The 27,950-nt window shown below is 44.6% G+C and overlaps 1 protein-coding gene across 2 annotated transcripts in view; it reads left to right on the top strand.

Annotated features, from left to right (window-relative positions):
• BRWD3 (bromodomain and WD repeat domain containing 3) overlaps positions 1-27,950 on the top strand; it is a 1,253,402-nt gene that overhangs the window by 328,254 nt on the left and 897,198 nt on the right. For both annotated transcript variants that reach the window (XM_086918755.1, XM_086918756.1), the window contains 2 exons: positions 7,419-7,592; positions 27,031-27,217. In XM_086918755.1, coding sequence (XP_086774881.1) covers positions 7,419-7,592; positions 27,031-27,217 — 361 coding nt within the window. The remainder of the gene's footprint in view (positions 1-7,418; positions 7,593-27,030; positions 27,218-27,950) is intronic.

Raw genomic sequence — 27,950 nt, 5'->3', positions numbered from 1 at the left:
TATTGGACCTCTTCGATGCGCTATCCATACCCTCGCCGGTATTGTTATCGATCGAGGTTCCCCATTCGTTGTGTATCGTCTCAACTTTAAAATCTTTGATCGGAAAACTCGTGGGAGGCTGTCGGGCCTACCCGCGCCGATCGCTCTAGCAGTCGATGGAACGGACTCCCTTCAAGTTATGTCCCGGATGTCTTGCTAAATTTCCATGCACCGACTTGCACGAAGTGTGCAACGTCTGCCTCTCCGCTGAACAGGACAAGAAAGACTGCGAGATGTGCCGATCATTCCGATCGAAAAAGATTCTTCATGATCATCGGGCTCGACGTCACGAGATGCAACAGCAAAGCGGCTCTGCATCGGACATCTTCGATGAAGAGCCTGACTCCGAACATCATGCCCAAGGAGCCGAAGAAGAAGAACAATTCTCCGTGTCTGAGGACGACTCAGACATCGAAGAAGAGGAGCAAGTTACTCCGGCTCAGGGTACCGTGTGTAAAGACAACCCCTTGCCTCCCCCCCTCCCCCCCAAAAACCTAATACTAAGGCTCCAGTCCCTCCTCTGCCTTCGGGCCAAGGGCGGCACCAACAAAAAGTTTCTGACGCCCCGTCCTCGGGCTCTGCTCCGCAACATAAAGAAAAGCCTTCCGGTTCGGGCCCGAACCGTCCCTATATCGGTGCCAACCCAACACTTTCGGCACCGAAAAACAAGTCTAAGATGACACCAGCGGTGCCAAAAGGCTCGGAGCCGAAACCTTTGACGCCGAAACAGTCAACCAAGGATAAATATACTCAGTTGAATGAGCCTTGGTCCGATCACTCCATTTCGAATCCCAAAACAAAAAAAGTTGGTGATTCACCCTTATACAGGGCATATTCAGGCCACCCTACCAAAAAAGAGGAAATTAGGCCTACCAGAGGACTACCACATTCCTCTAAAAAAGAAAAGTGTGTGTACTAACCCATTTCCTCCTTACATCGCACCTACTTCTACTAATCCTAATTTACTTAATTCACCTGAAAATTCACCACCAACCTCACCTAACCGTCAAGGTGATGGGGATGAAAAACAAGATCCCCCACAAGATACTGATCCTTGGCAGGACTATCACACTGATCCAGATAATGATCCAGATTCATACCCCTCCCGACCCTCCCCACCAGATGATGACATTGGGTATGTTGAGCTCCTTAATAGGGCTGCTCAGTATCACGGGGTGGAGTTGCATTCAGAACCATTAAAGCAGGATTTACTCTGAGACCCTTAGCTCCTCTCACAGAGTCACTCATACATTACCTATGCTCAAAGGCATGTTAAAACACACTGAGGACATTTCAAAGACCCTGTCAGAGCAAGAATTATTGCTCCTAGGGTCGAGAAAAAATGTAAGCCCGCATCCACCGACCCTAAATACATCAAAGGTCAGTTACCTTTAGACTCTCTTGTAGTCTGTAATGCTCGCAAGAGAACCAACTCCCATATGTCAGGTAAAGCTCCTCCTCCAGATAATGAGTCCAAGCTCATTGACGCCTCAGGCAAAAGAGTAGCTTCACAAGCAGCTAACCTTTGACGTATTGCCAATGCTCAAGCTTTGTTGGCTCTTTATGACAGGGCTCACTACGATGAGTTAGAGGAACTCATGCAGTTCTTACCGGACGAACACAAGACTAAGGCTAATGACCTTATTCAAGAGGTTACGTTCATTACAAATACATCTATCAGGTGTGCCCTAGATACAGCAGACACAGCAGCCCATACAATTAACACCAGTGTACTCTTACGAAGGCATGCTTGGTTGGAAATTTCAGGTTTCAAATCTGAGGTGCAAACCTCCATCCTCAATGAACCCTTTGATAAGGAATATCTCTTTGGACCAGCAGTTGACGCCTCGCTGGAAAAAATGACAAAAGATAGAGAGGTCGCAAAGTTCATGGGGGCTTTGCAATCACCCATCAGTAGGGTTTCCTTTAGTCACTTCATTTATAGGGGTGGCTCTAAAATTATATCCATCTAGACTACCCCTTCCTCTTACAAGGGTAATACTCAGTCCCCCTCAACAAGAGGTTATTTCAGAGGAGGTTTTAGAGGGAACAATGATAAGGGAAGAAGCAGAGGCAACTCCACACGCTCTTCCCCCACCAGCAACAAACAGTGATTTCCATCCTGTACCCCAAACATTCCACTCCTGTCTGGGGACGTCTCTCCCAATTTCTCCATGTCTGGAACTCCATCACTTCAGACAAATGGGTACTGCAAATGATCCAATATGGTTTTTGCCTGAAACCTACAGCCAATCTCCCAAATATCATTCCAAGACCACTTGCAATGTCACCAAAACATCTCTCATTCTTAAAGCAAGAAGTTCTCACTCTCATAGGAAAACAAGCAATAGAACCAGTCCTGTTACAATACCAAGGGACCGGGGTATACTCCCTGTACTTCTTAATTCCCAAAAAAGATAGCTCTTTAAAACCTATATTAGACCTCAGCGAACTGAATCACTGCATCCAATCAGACCATTTTCTCATGGTCTCACTTCAACAGGTTCTCCCGCTCCTTCAGCAAGGTGACTTTCTGTCCACTCTGGATCTAAAGGACTGGTATTTCCATATTCTCATTCACCCCGCTCACCCCAAATACCTCAGGTTTGTGGTAGACGGCCAATATTATCAATTTAAAGTGCTCCCATTCGGAGTAACTACAGCACCCAGGGTTTTAGCAAAGTGTCTGGCAGTAGTCGCTTTTCATCTAAGAAGAGATCACATTCACGTCTTCCCCTACCTAGACGACTGGTTAATAAAAGCCAGCTCGCAACAAAGCTGCCTACACCACACTCGGAAAACAGTACAACTGCTTCACGACCTCGGGTTCACTATAAACCCCACCAAGTCTCATCTCCACCCATCCAACACACAAGTGTATCTAGGAACAACAATAGACACTCAGAAAGCTCTAGCGTATCCTAACCCATTCAGGATCTGCAACATGCAGACTCTAATATGGCAGTTACAGCCTCAACACTCGTTACCAGCTAGAGCATTCGTGCAACTGATGGGAATTATGGCATCTTTCATTTTAATCGTTCTTTACACAATACTTCAAATGCCTCCCCTACATGAATGCTTAGCATGTCAGTAGTGGAACCAGGCTCAAGGTCAGTTATCAGATCTAGTGTTGGTGGATGGCCGCACCCATTGCTATCTGTAGTGGTGGAACATACAAAACCTTTCCAAGGGGCAGCCATTCGTCACCCCGGTTCCACAGATAGTGCTAAGAGCAGACACATCACTCACTGGTTAGGGAGCTCATCTTCAAAAACATACCATTTAGGGCATGTGAACTCTGAAACAGAGATAACTCCACATAAACCATCTAGAACGGATAGCAATTTTTCTAGCATTGAAAGCCTCCCAACTTCATCTAGTAGGCAAAGCTGTCCTGATTCACACAGACAACACGACAGCAATATACTACATACAAAAACAGGGGGGACACACTCTTTCCAGCTCTCACAGCTAGCCCGGAGCATCTAGAAATGGGCCATACCTCAAAAAATATATCTCCTTGCAGAACAACTCCCAGGAGTAATCAACCAGATTGCAGATCTGCTCAGTCGTCAATAACAGCCGATCCATGAGTGGGAACTCTACCCTCAAGTTCTCCTCCCATTCTTCCAAATGTGGGGCTTCGCAGAGATAGATCTGTTCGCTACGCACCTAAACACAAAATTCCCAAACTTTGCATCCAGGTATCCATAACCTTTGTCAAAAGGCAATGCGCTATAGATGAATTGGTCAGGGATATTTGCTTTTGCTTTTCTGCCTCTCGCACTCATTTCATTAGTGGTTGAGAAGCTCAGACAGCAGTCCCTGACACTAATCCTACTTGCTCCTACATGGGCATGTCAACCTTGGTTCACAACCCTTTTGGTGCTATCAGTAGTTCCTCACCAAAAACAATACCATACTCCCAACCTTCCCACTCAGAACCATGGAGAGATAAGGCATCCAGAACCCAGTCATCTCAACCTTGCTATTTGGCACCTGACATCTTAGAGTTTGGTTATCTTAATCTTCCGCCAGACTGCATGAATATTATCAAAGAGGCTAGGCGCCCTACCACAAGAGCATGCTATGCAGCAAAATGGAAGCAGTTTGCCATTTACTGTAACAACAATAAAATCAATCCGCTAGATGCTTTAATTCAAAATATCATTTGGTATCTACTACATCTACAGAGTTCCAACTTAGCGTACACATCTATACGCTTACATCTTTCTGCAATAGCTGCAAATCTATACAACGGACAGCATTTGTCTCTTTTTAGAGGGCCTGCTGATAAAGCATTTTTGGAAGGACTTAAGAGCCATTCCACCCAGACTTCCACCTGCTCCAGTGTGGAACCTCAACATACTCCTTATAAGACTCATGGGTCCACCTTTTGAGCCATTGCACAAATGTGAACTACAATTTCTCACTTGGAAGGTAGCCTTCTTCATAGCCATCACATCTCTGAGAAGAGTGGGTGAGCTTCAGGCACCAACCATAGAAGAGCCATTTTACAAGTACACCAACACTAAGTGGTTCTAAGGACTAAACCCCAAATTTTTACCTAGTGTAATTTCTACCTTTCATATCAACCAATCTGTTGAGTTGCTTGTGTTCTTCCCTGAACCTGATTCAGTGGCCGAACGTGCTCTTGACACCATAGACGTCAAAAGGTCATTACTATACTACATAGAAAGAACAAAACCTTTCAGGAAAGCCAAGCAACTTTTTGTTGCTTTTGCTCCTCCACATAAAGGCAATCCAATACCATAATCAAGTATTGCATGGTGGATAGTTAAATGCATTCAAATATGCTACATTAAAGCTAAACTCACATTAACAATTCCCCCTAGAGATCATCCTACACGCGAACAGGAGGCTTTTATGGCATTCTTAGGATATATACCCTTAGATGACATCTGTAGAGCTGCAACATGGTCTACACCACACACATTTACTAAACACTATTGTGTAGATGTTAGCAAGACAGCAAGCTGGTGTGGGCCAGGCAGTGTTACGTACACTATTTCAGACCACTGCAGCAGCTACAGGTTAGCCACCGCTTTGGGAGATAACTTCTATGTAGTCTATGCACAAGCATATGATCTATAGCTCATATGCCTCGAACGGAAAATGCTACCTACCATGTATGCATCTGTTCTTGGCATACAGAGCTGTAGAGTCATATGTGCCCGACAGCCTCCCCGGGTACCTTTATCCGTTGCAGTAGTATGTTAATTAGATGCTATATACATGGACATCTCTCTTTACTACTTTTACTGATTCCATCATAACACCCTTTACGGCCAAACAATCTATGGATGGAGTCGATGCCCATGCGCACTCTCACCTAAAAGAGGAGTCACCTACCTCGTGACTGGAAAGACTTCTTCGAACAAAATCAAAAGTGCAAACATCCGGCCCCAACACTAGATGGCAATCCATGCACAAGCATATGACTACAGCTCTATATGTCAAGAACAGATGCACCCTGGGTAGGTAGCCTTTTCCTTCTCCCACATTGTTGTTCCACAGTGGGATTTAAATTTAGTGTTAATCTTCTTCATGGTGTCACCATTAAAGTCATACACAGTTGTGCAATGTTTTTACTCAGGAGGATGAGGCTATGAATATCTGAGGACTTGAGTAGCAGCTGTGGTGGCTTCCACTACTATATAAAATACTGATAAAATGTATCTTTAGAGGACTTTGCAGCAGGAAATGTTTAGAACATGCAATATAAGGAGGGGTGGGGGGCAGAGGTAGGCCGCAAAGAAAAATGTCTGCCTAGTGTTAGAGCTCTCTATGCTCTGAATGTATGTATGTATATGGTATTTTCACATACCTAGCTGCAAAGTAGCGGAATGCTGTCAATAGTCCAAGACGAGATTAAAGTCGGCGAGTAGTAACAGATTAGTCAGGCGATTTATGCATTGTGAATTAGTGTACTTTAAAGAGGTGAGTCTACCAATTTTTCCTCAATTAAAGCAGCGTTGGGGCAGTCCTGATGGATATGGATAAGGAGATGTAGTTGCAGATCTTTGGTGCATAGATGCAAAGGCTTTTTTTCTTTTTTGTTTTTATACTTCTTAGTCTGCAGCAGGGTGATGCCCTGGCTCTGTGTGTGCTGAGAACCACCAGAGATAGTGAGCTTGTCTGTAAGATAAGCAGTGTTTGCTAGTTGTAATGGCTTTGTAAATAATGAAGCTAGTTTTGAAGGTTGTGCTGGCTGGCTCAAGGGTTAGTATGGGATAGCTAATTGTGTCAAAGGATGCGGACTGGTCCAGCTATATCAAGAGGCAGGAGTTGTCCATTTTTCATTTAATCCAACACTGGCATAAGTGTGAGTTTAATGTGCTAAGACGTTTGATACCAAACTTCTCCGTTTTCAGTATAGCCATTATGGTGCTGTGTAGTTCTCAATGACAAACTCCCAGAGTGCCAATTGGGTTTGGTCTTCAATGCAGTTTTAGGGAAAGAACATAGGCCCTGGGTGCCTGATTGGCAGAAGCCCATGGCACACTCGGTCAAAGTACAGCAGCAGTTCACCAAAAAGTGGGGGCAACCATGCAGAAAGAGGGCCCACTCACACCATACTACATATCTAAGAGCAATACTCAACGATAAGCAATGGTTTGAAGGATTAGAAGTCATGAATCGGAAACCCCAAATATACTTCAAACGTTTCGTCTTTTTTTCATGTCTCTCATGTTCTTGATCTACTTATTCCTCTGTTTCCCACACTTTCCTTTTTGTTATGAATTTATACATTATATTTTGTGACTCGCTACATGGTAATTGTGTTCTTATGATGATTTCCTCTGTAAAATATCTGTAACTGTTCTACCTTCTATTTATGTCATGTTTATGTGGTTATGGTTATTCACTTGACTTTTCTGGCAAAAGTCTTCTTTCTCACCCTCCTTTCAGATTAGGAATTTAGAAAAAAAGCAATTGTTGCAAAAAAAGGGATTGTAACCCAAGAATGATTCTTAAGTACTATGCAGTGTGAGAATGGGTATCCAGTAAAGGGCAGGAATATGAAGAGCTCAGTGTGAAGGGATCTGGCATAGAAATAAATGTGTGCAACAAGACCAAGCCAGTGCCCATTGTAGATACTACACATTTCTTTTCAAACACATTGTAAAAACAAGTATTACTAAGTATAAAGTGTATGATCTAGTTCGATGGTATTTTGCCAAACATAAGTTGAGATATCATCCACATGCACTGATACGTGCTATTTGACATTTTTGTCTTGGTTGGCAGATGAATCTCATTCTTTGCCTTGCTGATTGCAGGTTACAAGGGTGCTTTTTTCTAGTGATTGCTTGTGCTTATGTCTTGTCTTATTAATTTTTCCTCTAACTAAGGCAATGGTGAAGTCGTAGAGCAAGTGATTGGCCAGCAGACAAATGAGCCGGAGGAGAGTGTCCTTGACAGTATAATTCGAGAGCTGCAGCGAGATCATGACCAAAGGATTGTTTCCAGTACAGCAGTAACTGCAGTGCACCCCACCAATAACCGAATACATCCTGTCAGTGTTGGTGGGTATTTTCATCTTCTTTCCCATCTTCCCATATTAAGAGAGTTTAGACTGCTCTGGTATTGACATGGAGAATAAGCAACACATAAAATGACGTTAAATTTGATATATTATGAACAGGAAAATGACAGTGTAACATTAGAAGTAGTACTCCTGATGCTGAGGTGGTTGACCCCTAATGCTGTCCTCTTCAAAATTTTATATGAAACATTTTAAGACAAACATAAGCAAGTAACGGGAATACAGTAATCCACATTGATTATTTTGCAGCACGGATCGCTTCTGGTTTCTCATGCTATTGATTGCTCTGTCATCTAGTGGTTGGGTCCTGATTTTCTTTTTCTTTTTTTTTCTTTGTATTTATTTATTTTATTTCGCCGTTGGGGGAAAGAAAAGTACTCTCGATGGCTCTGAGTCGACGAACATTGAGACACTCAAAGGAGACTGCACTGAATATCAGTGAATGCAATTTGATGATGCAGCCACAACAAGGTGATGAAAGACCATCGTCGAAGTCCTAAGTAGACAGAGTTTCCATCCTCGCCCTTAACCACTCGGCAGTCGGAGAATGCGTAGCCAGGGGTCAGTTATAAACCCTGCATTTCCTTAGTATTTATTGGGATGAATAGAAAATAACTCAATGTAGGTTCCGTCCAAAGTGTCATCACAAAATAGCACAAAAGACATGCAGAAAGTATGAAACTTATGCCTGCCAAAGGCATTGCCAGGCGTGTTAATTTTTCTTCCTCAAAGCTCCAAAAATTAAGGAAGAAACAACACTGAGCACAGGACCACAGCATAGGCAAATACGTTTTTATAAAAATGGATTTTCAGGCGGAGAGGAATGTACTAAAGAGGATAAGGAAGAGAAGCTGTGAACTGATGTCGAAGATTCAACATCATTTTGTCCAGATGTTGGCGATATTACGTACAGTTCCAAGCAATTTTCTTAACATACAGAAGAGGCGTACTTGCAATGCCTCAGACATACAGCACGTCTTATCGGAAGTGTTTGTCCTTGAACACTGGTAAACAGCTGTTGACTTTGAAAAATTCAACATCAAAAAGCAAGGGGCCCTTTGGGCTGAAGTTGAAAGACACCAGAGTGGACAAACCTTCACACTTGTCTTTTGACTCCAAAATGGGATAGAGCTCAGAGGAAGGCTAAAGCAAAATAACCTTAGAAGTAAAGAGACAGAACATCCCCTGCCCCCAGGAAACAAACCATGCTGACACACAATTTTGAACAGAGAGAAAAGATGGTTGGCTTTGAAAAGAAAAAACGCTGCGAAGTTGAAATCGCTGAATTTCTTCAAAAGTACCAGAGTATGAAGAGAGCACCAAGGCATTCAATGGTGATACTAAAGCAGCCGTAAGAAACTAATAAACACAGAGCTAGAGGAGACGTGCTTATCAATTTCGGATTCAAGGTAGGAGGCTCAAGATGATTATTTTGAAGAAGTCAGAGGTACCCCTGGAGGAGAACAGCCAGGATGAATATATATAGTAGCGTGTGGAGACAGACTTCCACCAAGAGGAGGTTGACAAACCCATCCGCACTGGATAATACATTCATGCGGTGGCGAAGGGTCCAGTGGACAGCTATAGGGTGCAACTGGTGAAAGAGGAGATGAAATCCTGCATTCTTTTATAAATAGTTCTGCCAGCGCAGAAACAAAGTCATTTCCTACCAATGCTTATAAGCATTACTCCTAGGCTGGTGACAAATTATAAAGCCTCTCCACAGGACTGAATGTACATAAGAACTGAAGTGCAAGTGGTTTCCTTAAGTCCCCACTGCTTAAAAAAAGGCTAATGCCTCGTTTTCCCCAGAAAAAGATTAGGGGCAATGGGAAGAAAGTGTAAAAAGTGAGAGCAATTCAGAAGAGATCTATTTTCTCCAACGTTGTGCTCAGTAGGTTTGGCTACCAACAGTGGGAGAAATCGTGCGTCTGAATGAGGACTGTAAGTAAAGAACATAGTTAGTTATCCAAGAGGAAGACTTGCTAACACCTGCCCAAAGTCATCCCTAGATGCTGCTGACAGGAGAGTCAAGCAAGCAATTTGTTCAGAACCTGAACCTTGGGGAAGCATGCTTGGCTTAGAATATCTGGATTCAAACCCTGGATTTGTAACCAATGATTAAAACCACCCAATTACAGTCGACAACATTCTGCTGTCGAATGTCCAGTTCAGTAAATGAAAAAGGGAGGTGTGGCTGCTAGAGCCATTTGGGCCTACAAGCCAGAAGATCATTTATAGGTGAGCACAAAGTAATAGAAGGGAGACATGACGTCTATCCTTTCAACAACAGTAACAGTGCAAAAGCAGTCAACCATCTGACCCAAAGACTCTGTGGCAATCTGGATGGCTGAGATGTTCCCTCTAAGCCAGGGTAGAAGAAAGAGGCCTGAGCTCAAGAAGCACAGGCCAAACAGCCAAGTGACTCTCATGCAAACCACATCCAAAACCTCTATCAGCAAACAATATAGGTTCCTAATGAAATCTTAAAGGATAAACTTTGACCAATGGGTATTAAATACATTGTTCTATATAGCTATTGCATATCTCTAGAAAAGACACCTCACAGAATCCCATCAAAAAGACAAAGGTACAATGAGTAAACCCTCAGACCTCAAAAACAAGAAGTAGAGGACCTGTTGGAAAGGGGGAGTGTAGGAAAGAAGCTCTTTTTATGTGATCACCAACTGCTGTTTTTTTTACTCTGTAGAACATTGGGTCCTGCTATCCAGACCCAAGTGCATGCACTCTAACCGCCAAACGTATGTGTCCAATTGGCTTATTTAGTTTACCTATAAGTCCCTAGCATATGGTATAAGGGGTACCCAGGGCTAGTAAGTTAAATACCTCTAGTGAACGTCTGCACTAATTTGTGCCATCATTGCCGTGACCAGGAGAAAATGTGACTCTAGAATTGTCACTTGACATGGCAAACTAAACCCTTTTGCCAGGTAAAATCCTTGCTTTGTATATTAATAGGCCACCACTAGGGAATGCCTTGGTAGTTTATGAGGCAGGGTGCTTAATATTACGAAGGGCATATTCCTTGTGTAGTTATCATGCCCTGACAGTGAAAACATAAAACTGCATTTTTCACTGAAGCGAGGCCTATGGTACCATTGACTAACTTAGAGTTCCATTATCCTCCACGCTAAGTGCCAACTTCCATTTGGGACCACTGAAGATATTATTCCAAGATATCAAATAATTGTTACATTAAACCTGACCCATTGCTGAGTTTGTATTTAAGGCAACTTTTAATAGAAATGTGACTTTAGAAAGTCACTACTTTGTTGGCCAAACCTCCAGTAGCCTTTTCCTGCCTATCTTCAGCAGTGGTCACCAGAGATGACATATTGCCCCACTAAAAAGTGTGAAGCGCTCTGAGTAACATGGAAAAATGGATTTCTGGCGAGAGGTGGTGTGACCTTATCCAGCAGTATGATTACCGGGTTGGGGCCACAGATAGCCCAGCTTCAAGAGGCTACTGCCTCAGTGAAGCAGATGGCAATCACTCCTTCACCTACTTGCTCCGTTGTGCAGGCAGTCAGGCTGGTATCTCCACCAGCAGGGGAATACCATTTGCCGAGCCGGTTTCCCTGGAGAAGTGGCTCATTGTGATGGAAACACCACAGTGGCATGCCAGGGCTCTTCTCGCAGGAAGGTTTGCACCATCTTTGTTTGCAGTAGAGATCGGATATCCTGGGATTTAGTGGCCAAACCCCTAAGAAGTGATGTTAAGTAGGAAGGATTGCCTTATGGGAATAATTGCCCATTGGCTGGTGAGTCTTCCCTTCCCACAGATAAGAAGATGGCATGAAAGAGGCACCCCACAGTCCTCAGATCACTAAAGGTCTGGAAATAAGACCGAAGAAAGACTACCCTTGTGCTCCCTAGACCCAGAAAAGAGGTTGCGCCAAAGACTGGGCTACACCCCAGGGGCCCACAAAGCGGACTGTATTTGCTGTGCTCACCCCTGAACAGAGCTCCACTGGTGCCAGGATGGAAGAAGTGACTCCAAGGGCTAGTCAGCTATGCCCCTGTTCAGCACCAGGGGTGCAAAAACTGGAAGAAGCCTGCACTCAAGAGGCCAGCTGTCCAGGAACGACTGCCTGCCACTGATGCTGAAGTGCCTGCTGGGAGGCCTAGTGCTGACCTTCCCGAGGCGTCCCCAAGCCGGAGGGTCCCAGGGCTGACATTGATGTGCACTCTGATGGCCCTCCAAGATGGGGGATCTTACCTACAAAGCAATAACTAGAACTGTGAGATCCCCTAGTCCCCCCCCCCAAACCCCCACCACCTCAAAGTCGCAGACTGAGGCCTGATACAACCCCTGGTGGACGTTGATACAAGGGAGCCCCCAGAAACCTTCGCCACATCTGTGTAACATCTTTAGAATCTCTGCATCAGGACCAGTTCATGAGTGGACTGTGTTAAAAGGAGAAAAGTGCACTGAAGACCTCAAGACTGCTGAAAGTGACACTTAACCGCCTCCCTGGACTTCAGTGGTTCAACAGACTGGCTCTCAACATGTTGTGGCTAGTCCAATTGAGTTCTAATAGGCATTTTAGCCTGTTGGCTACAAACAGCTTGCAGCAATTTACTCCATTCAAAATGACAACATTTCTCAAAGTGATTCCTATCCTACAATTGGGAGACTACATAGCAGCCTTTCCATTGTAGTACAATCTATTCCTGTTCAAAAATAAGTCAAACAAGTGCCACAAACACAAAGGAGTTCATAACTGCCCTCAATACTGCTTAAAATAATATATTTTTACATTTTTTGCTGAAAACTGAGGAGGGTGTGCTGGAGAGAATTGGAAAGAGACTTATGATGATGTTAAGCGTTGAAACGGAAAGCTTTATGAAATACTGACTGTTAAGATATAATGCACACCTCAAGAGACCAACATATTCACTCTATCAATAAATAGATGAGACCAGTGCATGCACAGCTGTTCAAAAGCTACCTAGAGAAAGTGCAAATATTTTCATAACTGAGACAGTTGGTTATGTGTATGGAGTAAGAAATGTGAATCAAGCACAAGCAGCTAGCTTAAAGACTATGCCAGGGAGGTATTTCATCTGACCCTAATGTTGTACGAGGTCACAGTTTTTGAACATATAACAGTAACACAAAGTCTTTGTATGTTTTAGAATTTAGAATACAAGGAGGCAATTACTGCCACAAAAAAAAGAAAATCTCTTTTTTTTATTTTTTTATTTTTTGAAAACCTTTATTCAAAAAAGAAGGAGATACATGCGCAGGCCCACAACCATCATGGCCGGCCGCAAAGACAATCAATGAAAACAGGAGAAACTGGAGCCAATCAGTAAACCGGATATATCAAAGTACAACAGATGTGGTTGTGGGGCTCGCAACAGGATATGAGGTTTTCATTTTTAAATTTTAGAAAAAGAGTAGGGGCTGCAACAACAAGGACATCACACCTTACAGGATAGAAGCACAAAGGAGACGATTGGGACTTACCCCAATTACAGTCGGAGATAGGGTATGACTAAAGCAAATATGCAATCTGGGCAGCCACGGCGATAATACTGGACAATAAACCACAGTACAATAATCCACATTTCTAAAAATCACCCCAGAGAGCCTACCCCCCCAAGAACAGAAAAACAGAGGCTTGTCGAGAAGCCAAAGAAGAAAAAAAGGGTGCAAGACCAAGAGACAGCCAACCCTACTAAAGAGGAAAGAACCCTCCCAAAGCCGGAAAAGAGCGATAGGGACCATAGAACAAAACAAACTAAAATAACAACCCCCCCCCCGCACCCGCCACCCTGCACCCCTGTATTGGCTACGGCCTAACCCACTAACAGCGTGCCTGTCGCCCCGGAACTGCCCCACAGAAGGGAAAATATAAGAAGTGGAGGAGGAGAAAAACAAACAGGCCCCCGGACACCTGGTACCCCCCGCCGGCGGTGACCTCCCCATAGCACAATCATCATCAAGCAAAGCAAAATGGTCAGCATTATCACGGGGAGGACAGTCACCAGGAAACACCCCCTCCCCCAATCCTACCCCCAGCCCGGTGAGGTATTCGGTGCAGTCCCGGCAAAAGTAAACAGAGCAACCCCAAGAAAATAGAAGTCAACCCTGCAAGCCTCTCGAGGAGATCCATCGCCAAAGTCATAACAGTTGCAAACAAAGGGAGCGTCTCAGATGGTCCAAAGCAGTGACAAGGAGCAAGAAAACCTCAAAGTCAAAGTCAACCCTGACCAGAGCGAATCCGTTCCGGAGCACTTCCCGACCAAGCCACGTCCGTCCAGAGGCAGTCAAAGCGTCCATGGCAGACCAAGGCAGTGAAGGTGAAGCAAAGTCCGGTCACAAAATGGCGGCATCCGTTATGCAAACGGGCCAGAACAAAGGAAAATGGCGATCCCCTTCGATGGGACCCTGAGACTCGGCAATGAAGAACATGACATCCAGTGACGATACACCATCGGCTAGGAGGCTTAGAGGGAAGACCATGTACTGTAGCAGATGAAGGAAAAGTGAGGCCGACTCTCAAAGGAGCAAAGTCGGGCTGCCGCTCGGGCTCCCGAAGATGGTAGGTCAAATCATTCGACCGGACCGCAGACTTCTGTGCAGGCGCTGCAGCGTCCGTGGCGGCCGGTCGCGAGCAGACATCATCCAGTTTCGCCGCCAGGGAGACACATGCGCCGGTGAATTGCGAGCGGAGCGCCCCAATCGCCGCCATTACGGGTCTCAATGAATGTGCGCCATCCATCCCCTCCATCGCCCAGAGGACGGAGGGGGACACAATCTCCGGACCACATCGCCGGGCTCCGGGCACACATTTGGCGACCGCAACAACGAGGGCGCCCCGAACTGGCACACTCAGCACAAACACCGGCCGTGGGTGCAGCCCGTCAGCCCCCGGACCGGGAAACGAGGGTCAGGCACACAACCCACAGCCACGGTGCAGGAGGATCACAGCACGTCACAGTGTCTCTTCTCCGGCACCATCCATCAGCGGGGACAAGAGTCACAAGCGGAAGGAATTATTCAAACCTGGAAGACCGGCCACAATCGCGGTCCCACAGCCGATGTTGATCAGGTCCCTCCGGGTGTTTCAAAAATCGAGGTCCCGGCGGCAGCCCGGAAGTAGGCCAAGAACGGGACACGACATAACTTCGTCGCTGAATAAGGTATAAAAACCGGGAAAGCACCGTTGGCATTAGGCAACCTTCATACATCCAGGTACAGGGCGTGGGTAGAGGATAAACGACAGGATAGACGAGCCGCCGACGGAGGTCGGCGGAGCCAGGAGCTTATGCGGCCATCTTGGTTCGCGGCGTAGCTCCTCCCCCAAGAAAATCTCTTTTCACAACGAAAATAAAGGAGGCTGGTAACTCCACTAAGGAACTGTTTAAATCTGTCAACATGCTGGCTAAACCGCAACAGGATAATGCCTTCAAGCCTGTTCCAGCCTTGTGCAACAAACTTGCTGCGTTTTTCCAAGACAAGGTGCAAGGAATCTACAATGACTTCTTAACTGTCCTAGGGCCTCAGGATATAAAAGTACCAATGGGACCTACCCATTGCAGACTATCCTGTTTCCAGCCAATAACAAGTGAGGAAGTACAAAAACTCCTGCTTTCTATAAAAACCGGCTCACCTACTGACCCCTGTCCCCCTACTATCATGCATCAGGCTGCTCATAAGATCTCTGACAATCTCGCCCCCTCCTAAACCAAGTCCTGGAATCAGGCTGCTATCCAGACATTTGGAAAAAAGCTTCGATTACACCTCTTTTAAAGAAACCCAATCTGGACCCCAATGAACCAAAACACTATTGCCCTATTGCTGGCCTCTCAATTGAGGCTAAGATCCTGGAAAAACAACTGAACACAGTGCTGACTGACTACTCGGTTGTTAATAATCTACTGGACACCTCCCAGCATGGCTTCCGCTCACGCCATTCCACCGAATCTGCCTTAATCCTTGTTTATGAAGAGATCCGCAGGGTAGTGGACGAGGGGGGGAGGGCGGTCCTCGTGCTCCTGGATCTATCGGCCGCATTTGACACTGTGAACCACACGGTTCTGGTGCAGTGGCTGAGGGATGTAGGGGTAGGGGGGACCGCCTTGGCCCTCCTGTCCTCCTTCTTGGAGGCAAGAGAGCAGAGGCTGTTCTGGGACGGCTTGAAATCGGACAGTTTTCACCTCCCGTGCGTTGTTCCACAGCGGTCCGCCCTTTCTCCCACAATGTTCAACCTCTACGTCACCCCACTGGCTAATCTTATCAGGAGGCATGGTTTTGCCCTGGTCTCTTACGCTGATGATTCACAACTGGTCATCTCTGTTACCAATCAGCCTGAGACCACAGCAGCCAGGTTCCATGTCTGTCTCACTGAGATTATGAACTGGATGAATCACAGCTTCCTGAAAATAAACACAGACAAGACAGAGGTGATGGAAGTCCTGGTGGTCAATCGAGGCCGGAGAATGTCCCCGCCCGGTAAATAACGTCAAGAACTTAGGGATCCTCTTTGATGACAAATTGAATTTTGGTGCCCAGGTAAACAGCCTCACTTCATCTTGCTTTTTTCTCCTAAAAACTTTGAGAAACTTTTTTCCATACATCTCTCAAGAGGTGCAAAAGACGGTGATGGTAGCACTCTTCTTATCCAAGCTAGACTACTACAATGCCCTATTTTTGGGCATCGACAAATTCCAACTGAGAAAATTGCCATCCTTACAAAATGCTGCAGCAAGATTGCTCCTGGGCATACCCAGAGGACAGTCCACCTCTGCAGGAATTAAATCACTCCATTGGCTTCCCATCAAACAGCGTCTGGAATTCAAATCTCTTAGCTTTGTGCACAAGGCAATATATGGCAGTGGTGCTGAGGACATTCAAAAACTGTTCCCACCATACATTCCTCCATGCGCTATTAGATCTGCCAGCCTCGGTCTCATTAAGACTGCAAAGACCAGATGGCCAAGATGGGGGGGCAGGGCGATATCACAATATGCGGCAAAGCTTTGGAACAAACTGCCACTATCCATGAAGCTTCATCCAACTTGCAGTTCTTCAGGAAGAGCAAGAAAACATGGCTGTTTACTTCCACTTTGGCTTCTGTCAACACAGTGCAATGTTCCTGTCCACACTCCCCAGCGCCAAGACACCAGCAATCGAGCGCTATTTAAGCATATAAACATAAACAATTTAAACTGTGCAGCAGGCGGACCTCTTACATAAAACACATACCGGCTACTTCTCCAGTCGTGAGCATCCTAAATTGAGAACAGTTTAAGACAATTTTGTTATATCACATTTTTAGTTTGCATAGCAGCTTCAAATAAAAACTGACATTTGTGGGGGAATGGCTCTACTTCTAGGAGTTGCTACAAATTCGGTGGGAGCCAGGAGTAAACCAACTGGCTGAGTTGATAATGGATGGATGGGAGGGATGAAAATCAATTCAGGACTTTCAGTCGCCCCACTCCGACAGGAGGCCAATTAATTATCAGCCATGTAAAAATATTCTCCAAGATCCAAAATCATGTGAAAACAAGCAACTCCTCACTCACCATCAGTAACACGCATGACACAGTTCACCAATAGAAGGTTGTCAGTCTTGGTTATTCGTTAAAGCCATAGTGGTATGATTGTAACATGTTTTTCAGATCAATGTTACATCTGTGCTGCTTTTTTATGATCATTTCTTCAAAGAAAAGATTAGGGATTGGTCTGTAGTTAGGTATTCCAAATAAGTTTATTTTTACTTTCTAATTTATGTAGAAGTTTGTACCTCCTGTTATGCTATATGTAATGTTCAAATGTGGGCGGTAATAAAGTGGTATTGCATGAACAATCATGTTAGAGTTGGTAATGTCTGGACATTTGATCACAGATAACCTAGGGCCACACCTACAAAGCATTTTTGCGGTCGGAAATTGCCAATCGTAGCTTTTCCAACTGTAAAAATGCTTTGACATATGTTCAAAATACAAATTATTATTTGCTAATATGTTACTGAATCGCAATTTGTGTTTGCGATTCAGAATTTGAAAGGGGCACATTTAGAATGGACAACAACCATTTTTGAGAGGAGGCAGTGGTCCCACAAACCACTGCATACTCTTAAAAAATGAAACTGCAAAATTTTATTTTTTCTTTGTAAACGCATCCAGTTTTTCCTTAAGAAAACAGGTTGCCCGTTAAAAAAGAAAAGACTGCTTTATTAAAAAGCAGACACAGACATGGTGGTCTGCTGACCCCAGCAGGCCACCATCCCTTTAATGGCATTGATTCTTAATGGGCCACAAATTGCGACCTACCTCATAAAAATTCTTGAGGTAGGTATATTTGCGACCCGCTAGGAATCGCTAATACAACTCAAGAGTTTCAGCTGATAGGAATACCAATTTCCTAATTGTGTTATGGAGAGAATCCCAATTTGGAAATTGGTATTCCTAATGTTAGTACATTTGGCCCTAAGTCATTGTTTAGGTTGATGGTTTAAACCAATGTCCTAGACAGATGGCTGTTAGTGGAGAACAAGACTAAAGTTTCAGACACATCTTTCCCAATATAAATATATATTGTGAGCCTATCTTAGGAAGCTGGTTCTGTATATACTATACCAAAGTATTGTATAGTGTGCACAGAGTCCAGGGAGTCCCCAGAGGTATAGCAGAGGCTAAATTAGACGAGTACTAACAGCTCTCTTTGTCATAGTGTGGTCAAGCAGTGAGGCTTATAGAGAGGGCTTGTTATGCATTTATTGTAGTCACTCAATCAAGGCTGATGGCACACACTCGAAGGCAGAATCCAGACCAATTAGGTAACTATAAAAAGGTATACTTATATTTTATTTTGTTGAACCAAGCAGGACTTAGCACAGGTAAGTAAGAAATATTTTCAAATACAAAGTTGTGCACAGAAGTGCACTTGGGGATTGGATTGGAATTGTTTATAGGTTTGTATTGTTCAAAATACAGTAATATTACTTTTGCGTTACTCTTTGATTACATCAACTACTTGGGGTGATATGCCTAGATATCACACAGTGGATCCTACAATACAAGGTAAGTAATCTTTTTCACGTTTAAGGTACAGCTACTTTTTCTCTCATACCAAACACAGGTCATCACAGACCTTTTCAGGAACAGACACCTCATATCATTGTTTCCTACGGGAAAAGAAGCGTTATCGGTTCACAGGTAAGTATATGACTTACGAGAAGGAGTTTTGGGGGTTTAAGTCCAAGGTTCCCTGAGATCCAGGTAGGCTCTCAAATTGCATCACCAGTGGCACTGGGGCGGCTGGGTGCAGAGTGTAGGGACCCAGTGTTAGCCAAGTGCACTAAGGAGGTCTTCAGTAAGGGACTGCTTGCGAGCTTTGTGAGCAAAGGTCCTGGGGTTAGGATCAGTACTGCTGGGGCCAACAATCCGCACAGGGGCTGCCCACCAGTGACACAGGGGCGGCCGGGTGCAGAGTGCCATGGCGACGTCGGGGACCCTGTGGATTCTAATAAAGACCTCCGGTTTCTGGAAAAGATTTTGCAGGCTCGGTCAGGCAGGCTTTCTGAAGGTGACCACAGGCTAGAGAGGTAAGTTGGGTTCTTGGGGGAGGCCTGGACACCGTCGGTTGGGCTACCCAGGGCCCAGAAGGGTTGTGTGCAGGATGTCTTTTGGCGTCAGGTCTTCTTACCAGCTCCGTTTGCGGTCGGTGGGGGGAGGGTAATAACTATCAGGTTAAGGCTGTAGGCGTTTTTAGGTCTCGCTGAGCCAGCACATGTGCTGCTCTGCGAGACATTTAGTGTGTGGGCTTTTAAAAGTCTTACCACATGCTTTTTGCTGGCCTAGAGCGTGCGGTTCCGCTCACAATGACGAGCAGAGGCACCATGTGGCTTTCCTCTCTCGTCATGGCGTACCACACCACTCGCCAGCCTACTTTCACTTTTGCCGTTGCGCACCTCTCTGTCTTGTTCGCCCCTCACCCGACACAGAGCGTGTCTCGCGGCTGCGTATCTTTTGTCAGTCAAAAAACTTTATTCGGTTAATTAAAACCATAAAAGCAGTGCATGGTACATAGAATCAGATTAAAAAATACTATTAAACAAGTGTAAAGAATTGATTGCTACTCCTTCATAAAACACAATAAACACTTTCTTTAAAAAGGGATTGATAGATGTGGGGAACACCTATATCAGCATGTTAGAAACATTCTCACCAAGGTTTATACAAAAAGTCAGATTTGGTGATTAAGTGGTGCGGCAGCTCTTATTTTGTTCTGTCTGGCGGCTGCTACTAAAAAACAGGCTACACCATATGCGACCGGCACCGAGTTCAACATCTGGAGGTATAATAATGCTGGCCGTACCTGGACGAAATTCAAGTGTTTCAAGATGGGAACAAGAAATTTTTTCCGCGGCACCAGGTAGTGCTCACAGAACATGACCAGGTGCAGAGTGTCCTGTGTGGAAAAACAGTCACATGTACAAGGGGGGAAATTTTCTGGGGTACCCCATTCTGTGTGCGAGCCAAGGACAAGGTGGATCAAATTGAATCTGAACCTTGTGAGCAGGAAGCGATGGTAGGGCTTTGTGACAAATTTTAAATAGGGTTCCATAGCTGTAGTTGTGGAAAGTTGAAAAAGTAATCTCACCGTAGGTTTACAGAGTTCAACCGATTCTCTTTCGCATTCCAACAAAGTTCGAAAGTGCTGCTTCACCCACTTTACATCCTCTTTTTTGAGATTTTGCGGTAGAGAGTACATTTCCGGGCGCCCTAGCCTCGCGCATGCCGCTCTGACATACGCCAGCCATGGTATAGTGTGAACTTTGCCCAGAGACATACAATCTTTAAGGATGCAATGATTCAAACTGATTTCCTCATTTGTCCAGGTTTTAATCCAGCAAAGTACTGGGGACATTTTTAGAAGATCAGAGACATATCCCATGCCTATTTCATTGTGGATTGAATGTGTGGGAGAAGATTTCGGGAGTGACAGCAGGGCCCGTATAAAATTGTTTTCAGCAATTTGTATGCCTGGGGTTGGAACGTAGCCCCAAATGTCTGCCCCATAGGATGCGATTGCCACGCATTTGGCTCTGTAGATCCTGGTCATGGCTTCCATAGGTTTCGAGCCCAGTCTTTTGGAAAAACTCAAAAGTGCTGTAGTGGATCTAATAACTCCATTTTCCTTAAGTTTCATTTGTGGCTTCCAAGTTGCTCTCTCGTCAAAAGTGACGCCCAGATAACAGAAGAAAGGAACCCTCGAAATTGGTGAGTTGTTAGAGCTGAAGGATCTAATCTTCATATTTTTCTTTCGTGAGCCTACGACCATAACATGGGATTTGGCAGTGTTAATCTTTAGGTCGAGGGCTTCCATGAAGAGGCCAAAATGGTCCAAAAGTCTTGGCAGGCCTATGCCAGTCCGAGCTATAAGAACAGCGTCATCCGCGTATAGGAGGACCGGAATAGGTAACCCCCCCATACGCGGCATGTCCAGGGTGGCTGAGTTCAAGGATTTCCCCAAGGCATTGATGTACAGTGTAAAGAGGAGAGGGGCCAGGATGCACCCTTGTCTGACCCCTCTCCCTGATCTGAACTTTGCTGTACACCTTCCATCCCTCGTTGCCCTAACGGACGCAAACAAATTTAAATGAAGGTCATGCAAAAAGCTAACCAAGGTGGTGTCCAAACCCAAATTTCGTAAAATAGACCATAGTTTTGAACGATTGACCAAATCAAAAGCAGAAGATAAATCCATAAACCCCAAATAAAGAAGCCCCCCCTTCACCACAGTGTATTTGCTAATGATTAGATGAAGGTTCAAGCATTGATCGATTGTCCCTCTGTGTGCCCTGAAGCCATACTGCAAATCTGAAAGGATCCCGCTCTCCTTCAGCCAATCCCCCAGTCTGTGCAAGATGACTCTGCCTAAGATCTTGACAGCAGAGTCCAACAGGGAGATGGGTCAATAGCAGGCCGGGTCCCCCCTATTCCCTTTCTTGAATATAGGCACAATTATAGAGGTGGACCAAGAAGATGGGAAGCCAGCTGTGGGGGATCGCATTAAAAACGTTGGTTAAAATCTTTGACCAAAATTGTGGGTACTGTATATAGAGATCTGCGGGTACCTGGGGCCTTGTGTTTACTAGTATCTCTTATCGCCCTTTCGACCTCCATGGTGTTAAACTCCATAACCAATTTGGATGGGTCATGGGTATTGGCAGGTGAGGCAGGGACTGTAGATTCATAGATTTTACCAAAATGGGCTAGCCATCTGTTGTCCTCTATGACACAGTCTAAATCCGATGTCCCATTATCAGAGAAAAAGGGCTGATTTACAATTGCCCAAAACTTTTTACTGTCTCTCAGCACATCCACGGATAAAAGGCTATCCCAAGCTTCCTCCTTAATTTGGGTTTTGCGCTTATGGACTACGGTTTTATATTCCTTCCTTAACTTGGCCACTATTAGCCTGTCTCTGGGTTTTTGTTTAATGGCCTTCAACAGGGCGCTATGTATCCTCGAGCATTCCTTGTTGAACCATTTATGGGTCTTCGTTTTCCCTTGCCCGACTGACCTTCGTTCCAAGTTCTTGCTGATTATCTTGTTTAATTACTTGGAACGCACAGACATCCGAAGGCTTCGAGGTGCTGACACCAGACCATGCAATGACCTGCAGTGTAATTGTCAGTAGGCTCCTTAGATGTTCGAATGAAACATTTGGATGCAGTGGTAATGCACTCTTTGTGACCCCCTTGCATATGGAATATGAAAAGGATTTCATTTGCATTGGCACAGCTCCTACTCTTGCTGAGTCACTGGTAACTTATTCATCAAAGTCCCCTTGCATCTGGAATATGAAAAGGATTTCATTTGCATTGGCACCGCTCCTATCTGCTTATTCATCGAAGTAATTATAGAGTGGGAAGTTCAGCATCTTGTCACAACTCCGGGGAGGGTGGGGGTTGGTTTTTTCAGCATCGCTATCACCTTCTCTGCCTCCCCCAGCATGAAGTGGCGGAGGCGCCGTGCTTTTGTCTCCTGTTTCATGTGTGTGACTCTGTCTGCAGATAGCACTTCTGGCATTTGTCGTGATCCTTAGTCATCTGACACTACTTCGGGTAGTATGACTATTTGCGCAGCAAAGCAGCTCAACAAACAACCCTCCAATTTGGGTTTGATCAAGTAACTACGCAAATCCGTCTTTATACATGGCAAAATCGCATCAAGATATGCTGCATCTGCTTAGTCTACAGCACTTTTATTTCATATTTATCCTCGTGCTTCATAGAGGAGACGTGTCGTTGCACCCCACTCTTAAATACTGTTGTGTACTAGCCTGAAACTTCACCATCATAATTTAATAATTGTGTATGAGGTAGTGTTAGCAGGATTATGGGGCTAATATGAATTGTAACAAGCACACTGTTAGCTATATGTTTAACGATTGGACGTAAAACCTATCTATAATTCCGAATTTTTGACACACGGGCAAGCTTAACTATCACACTGCACACTGCAGTTGTTCACGTTTCATTGTTTGTTGTAATTTTTTTACTGCAAATGACAAAATGGTGTAATGCTTTATGGTCTGTATTTTCGCATACATGAAATTCTCCAAATTATACGAATTGCTCTGTTACCTAAATTTTGCTCAGGTGTAGATTATACCTGCAGAAGGAACGTTCAGGCTTGTTATTAAATATTTAAAATATTCTTTCTTTGACAAGGTGCTTGGTCCTTTAGGTCGCACAAGGGCGATAGAATTTGGAGTTATAGAACAGGCCTGGTTGCCTTCTTGATAGGTCTACCTCCTAGCCCATACTTTTTTTGTGATTAAGTCTGCAGAATTGATGTCCTATAGAAAACTGCAATGCTGTTGCTATCTGTCACCCGAATGTGCCTCCTGTTTTCCAGCAAATACCTTCTTTTGCTGTTTTATTCACTATCTCTACTTATCCAGTGCTATAGAAAACAAGCTGTTTCATAATCCCTTGCCCCATGTCTGTACAAGGAAGGCTTCTTGGAACAGCACGTCACCTCCAAGGATCACTAAGTGTAAATTTTGCAAATAGTCCTTCATTTTACCTGTACATTGACCACAACACAGCAGCCAAAGACAATCTGCCCAGACAAGCCCATGTGTTTGCTCCAGTGGGTGTCATCGTTGAGTCCAAATTTAGGTTATTCACAGTAATTGGTCTGTAGAAGAGCTCTCCTCTGCCTTCAAAATCTCTGTAATGGGAGTTTTGCAATCATTTAGAAGCTCTTTGACAACATCATGAAGATTTTGACCTCAGACTGGTTTCTGGTTGTCGATCTAGCGAATTAACTCCTAGTTCAGCCTTAAATCCAGAATCTTATAACAAGAAAAGGCAGTGGAAGATGTGAATAAATAATTTGATACTCTTACCTGTCAGGAAAAGAACATGACTGGAATCAATGTGCCTTTGACTAAGCACTTGATGGGGGTGGTGGAGTGCAAGGGAAGTAGTAGGGAAGGTCACGCTTGTTCTAGTCCAGCTTAAGCTTCCCTTCTTGCTCTGGGACATTCCATTTAAATAAAGGGAGAGCCTATTTTTAGAACAGTCTTTGTTAACGCAGAATCCAAAAAACCAAAAAAAACAAGGATTGGCATAGACAATAGGTCTCGCTTTTGGGACCTTATAAGTATTTAGTTATGCAGCACAATATCCTTGGTGCAACAACATCAACCGTTGCGTGGCTAAACACTTATAAGGTCCCAAAGGCGAGACCTATTGGCTATGCCAATGCTTGTTGAAGCTTGAGGGAGGTTGGGGATCACTAGATCTCAGGTCAACATCGCTGGGGAGACAGCCTTGTGGTGTTGGGCCACTCAAACTCGGGCCGTGGGCGTCGGTGCCTAGTGGTTCAGAACCACGTATCGGCCTGGATCTAGGTTCTGGTCTTGGAGACTTTATTGAGCAAATCTGGAGTTGACGGGGGACAGTCTGTAAGGTGAGTGCAGGGCAGTTCGTCCGTGCTCTGGGGGGTTGCTGACTTCTGGACACACCCGGTTTTCTGCTGTAGGCAGGTTGGAGTTGGTACAGTCCAGTAGGGCTGGGGCCAAGGCAGTTAGTGTCCTCTTCCTGGGTCAGCACAGCTCTTCGGTCCTTCGTCTTTCTTCTTCTAAACTGAGAAGGCAAGGTTCGCGGTCATTCCAGTGGTGTGTAGGTCGGGACCAATGAGCACCCTTCCTTGGGTCAGTATGCTACCTATTATGACATCCTCCAGTAGGAGGGGGGCATGAACCTCTTTCTATTTGGTTGGGTCCCCTCATCTCCAAGATGAAGGGGACTGAGCTATGTGCTTCACCCCGCATCCCCCCACCTGAGGGGTGGGCTTGTCAAAGGTGGGCGCAGCTTTCCCTGCTGATTCTCCCACCCAAAGTGGGAGTCAGAACCAGTGGGAGCCAGTTGCTGAGGGCAGCAAAGGGCAGTGACAGCTTACAAAGGCTGACGGCCTGTGAAGCTTCACCTTCGTGGACCCAACCCTTCTTGGGGTAGTAGGCACAACACCTCTGACTGGGATGGGCTTTGTCTCTGGATCCAGAGAGCGGAGGCTCTCTACCCGGCAGTCCAGAAACCGGTCTGTTGGTGGTAAATGGTGGGCAGCCATTCAGGGACCACACCATGGCTGGTCATTTTTCAGGGGGCATCTCTAACATGTCCTCTGTGTGCATTTTACATTAAATCCCACACTGGCATCAATGTGAGTTTAATGTGCTGAGACGTTTGCTACCAAACTTCCCAGTTTTCAGTAAAGCCATTATGGAGCTGTGGCGTTCGTAAGGACCAACTCCCAGACCATATATTCTTTATGGCTTTACTGCACTTACAATGTCTAAGAATGGACATAGACACTGTAGGGGTACAGTGTTCATGCAACTGTACCCTCATCTGTGGTCTAGTTCACCATGCTAGAGGGGTGGCTTACCACAGGCCGTGGATTTTAGGCATGGCACACAGGGATGTGTGCCATGTCGACTCTTCACTTTTTTGTGCACCAAAACACATAGCCTGCAATGGCAGGGTGTGGGTGTTAAGGTTCAGGGCCCCTAAGGGTGGCACAATAAGTGCTGCATATAGTGTGAAGAGCAAGATGCCCCCTGCTAATAGAATGAACTTTCCTTACGTTAAGACAGAGATCAATAAATCAGTGCAAAGACTTAAGGCAACTAACTTCTTGTTGGGCAGTACAATATTTGCAACCTAAAATGAAAGAACGAAAGGATGGTTTTTTTATCCAAAAATACAAAACTAAATTTAATTAATACTCGTCGATATATGTTACACTAAAAACTCACTCATGCAAACTCACTCATGTCCACATGCATACCTCACATTTAGACATTCTTATAAAAACACAGTATACAGGAGCAATCACAAGGTGGTTTATATATTTTTTAACAGGAGGTAATCTATTTTGCTCCAGCAATAATTGAATATTGTGTTACAGATTTACATAAGAGTTAAAATTCCCCCCCCCCCCATTTTTTTTAACATAAAGACAGACAGTGTGGTGCAAACTCTGATGACTTCTGAAGATTTCTACGCGCGTTTCGGCACAAAACGTGCCTTCGTCAGGAACAGCCATAAATTTGACAACTTGGTATCTGTAGATGCAAAAACCAATATATATGATTTTTCAAACTGAATATTTGTTAATATTTAAATTAATGATGTAAGGTGTTGATGAACTTGCTTAAATTTGTTTGCAGTGCAAAATAAAAATAGGTCCACCTTTCCAGTACGATGAAATATAAGACAGGGCAAAGATGCCCAAAGTCACATGCTGTCAATGTGCCAGTTAAAGCCAGAAAAATGAGAACCGGGTGCTCTAGTAAACAAGCTTGTGAAATAGAAGAGTCAAATACCACCAGTGTTGCATTGTCTCTCATGTTTGTAGTTTAGTGATACTAGTTTGAAGATGGATGACATGTCAATGAGCCAGAGAATGAACAGAACCCAAACACAATAGGTGATGCAGCCCTTAGAAGCCTTTCCTGGTCACAGTTGCCTTGGTACCCAAGTATCTTTTAAAAGGGGCTTGCCTGTGGCCATAAATGTGCCAATTGTAGGTACAAAGGTACACCTTTTGGAAAAGAACACAAGCCCTGGGAACCTGATTGGCAGGGACCCAGGGCACACCAAGTCAAAGTTTATCATGTGTCAGACAAAATGTGGTGGGTACCTATGCAAAAAGGGGCACTTTCATGCACCTTTACACACTGCTTAATCACTTTGTGAATTAATTTTTTGTTACCTAGGTTTTGAAAGTGTTTATAGACCAAGAATCAGAGAAGTTAGGAAATAGGACCTAGGAATATCATAGTGAGACTGCTGTCATTGTGTCTATTCAGTGTATAGCAAGATTTCTAATAGGATAATTCCATGTATTTCCAGTTCTTTTGAGAAGTCCAAGTTTGGATCAGATTTCTCCATCCAATGTTGGACTAAGACGCAGTGGTCAAATTGAAGGGGTCCGGCAAATGCACCTTAATGCGCCACGGAGTCAGATAGCTACAGAAAGAGATCTTATGGCTTGGAGCCGAAGAGTGGTGGTGAATGAATTGCATCCAGGTGTAAGCAGGTACAAGAGTTGTGATGATCAGACGTTAAGTTCTTAACCAGTTTTATATTGCAGCAAGTGACCAAATCATTTGTTAATATTTTTGCAAAATGTTTTCCCATTATATTCTCTGTATTGATTTCTGACTGTTAATCCTTTTTCTCACAATCTATTATGCATGAACCCGAAAAGCAAAATGAGTTCAGTATTTTCCCATGTCTTCCCCTTTTGTCCCTAAATCATTATGTTAACATAGCAGTTGCCTGATGCTCCTGAATTTAAAACTTAAATTCTGACTTCTAGCCGCAGATTTCGCAGCTCTTGAATATTCCTCAGACGTCAGGCTGGATCCGAAAAATTGTTGAGAAGTATCTTTGTACACCTGTAGGTGGTGCCGAGCTGCTCTGTATCAAAGCTGAGCCATAATAGGTACCACTCCTGCACGCTGACATTAGTTCCATCACTGTGTCTGTGGATATACATGCTCTGCATACTCCTGCCATCTAGTGTTGGGCCTGTATGTGTGCAAGTTGTTTTTCTTCCAAGAAGTCTTCTTGTGTCACGTGGTTCAGTGACTCCACCTATTGCTGGTAATGAGCCTGGGGGATTGGCTCTGCTGTTTGACTGTTTTCTTTCCACCATTCATTGGGTGAGTGTTAATGAGCTCCGGATCAACACTGTTGTGGTGATCTCTTCTGGCCTTCTTCGTTCCTCTCAAGTCAGTAGGTGCTGTTGTTTGGCATGTTACCCTCTC

This window comes from Lissotriton vulgaris, chromosome 4_1 (assembly GCF_964263255.1).
Source record: "Lissotriton vulgaris chromosome 4_1, aLisVul1.2, whole genome shotgun sequence".
In the NCBI taxonomy this organism is placed as follows: domain Eukaryota; kingdom Metazoa; phylum Chordata; class Amphibia; order Caudata; family Salamandridae; genus Lissotriton; species Lissotriton vulgaris.
Note: the sequence above shows the minus strand (reverse complement) of the source record. Positions and strands in the feature narration are given on the sequence as shown.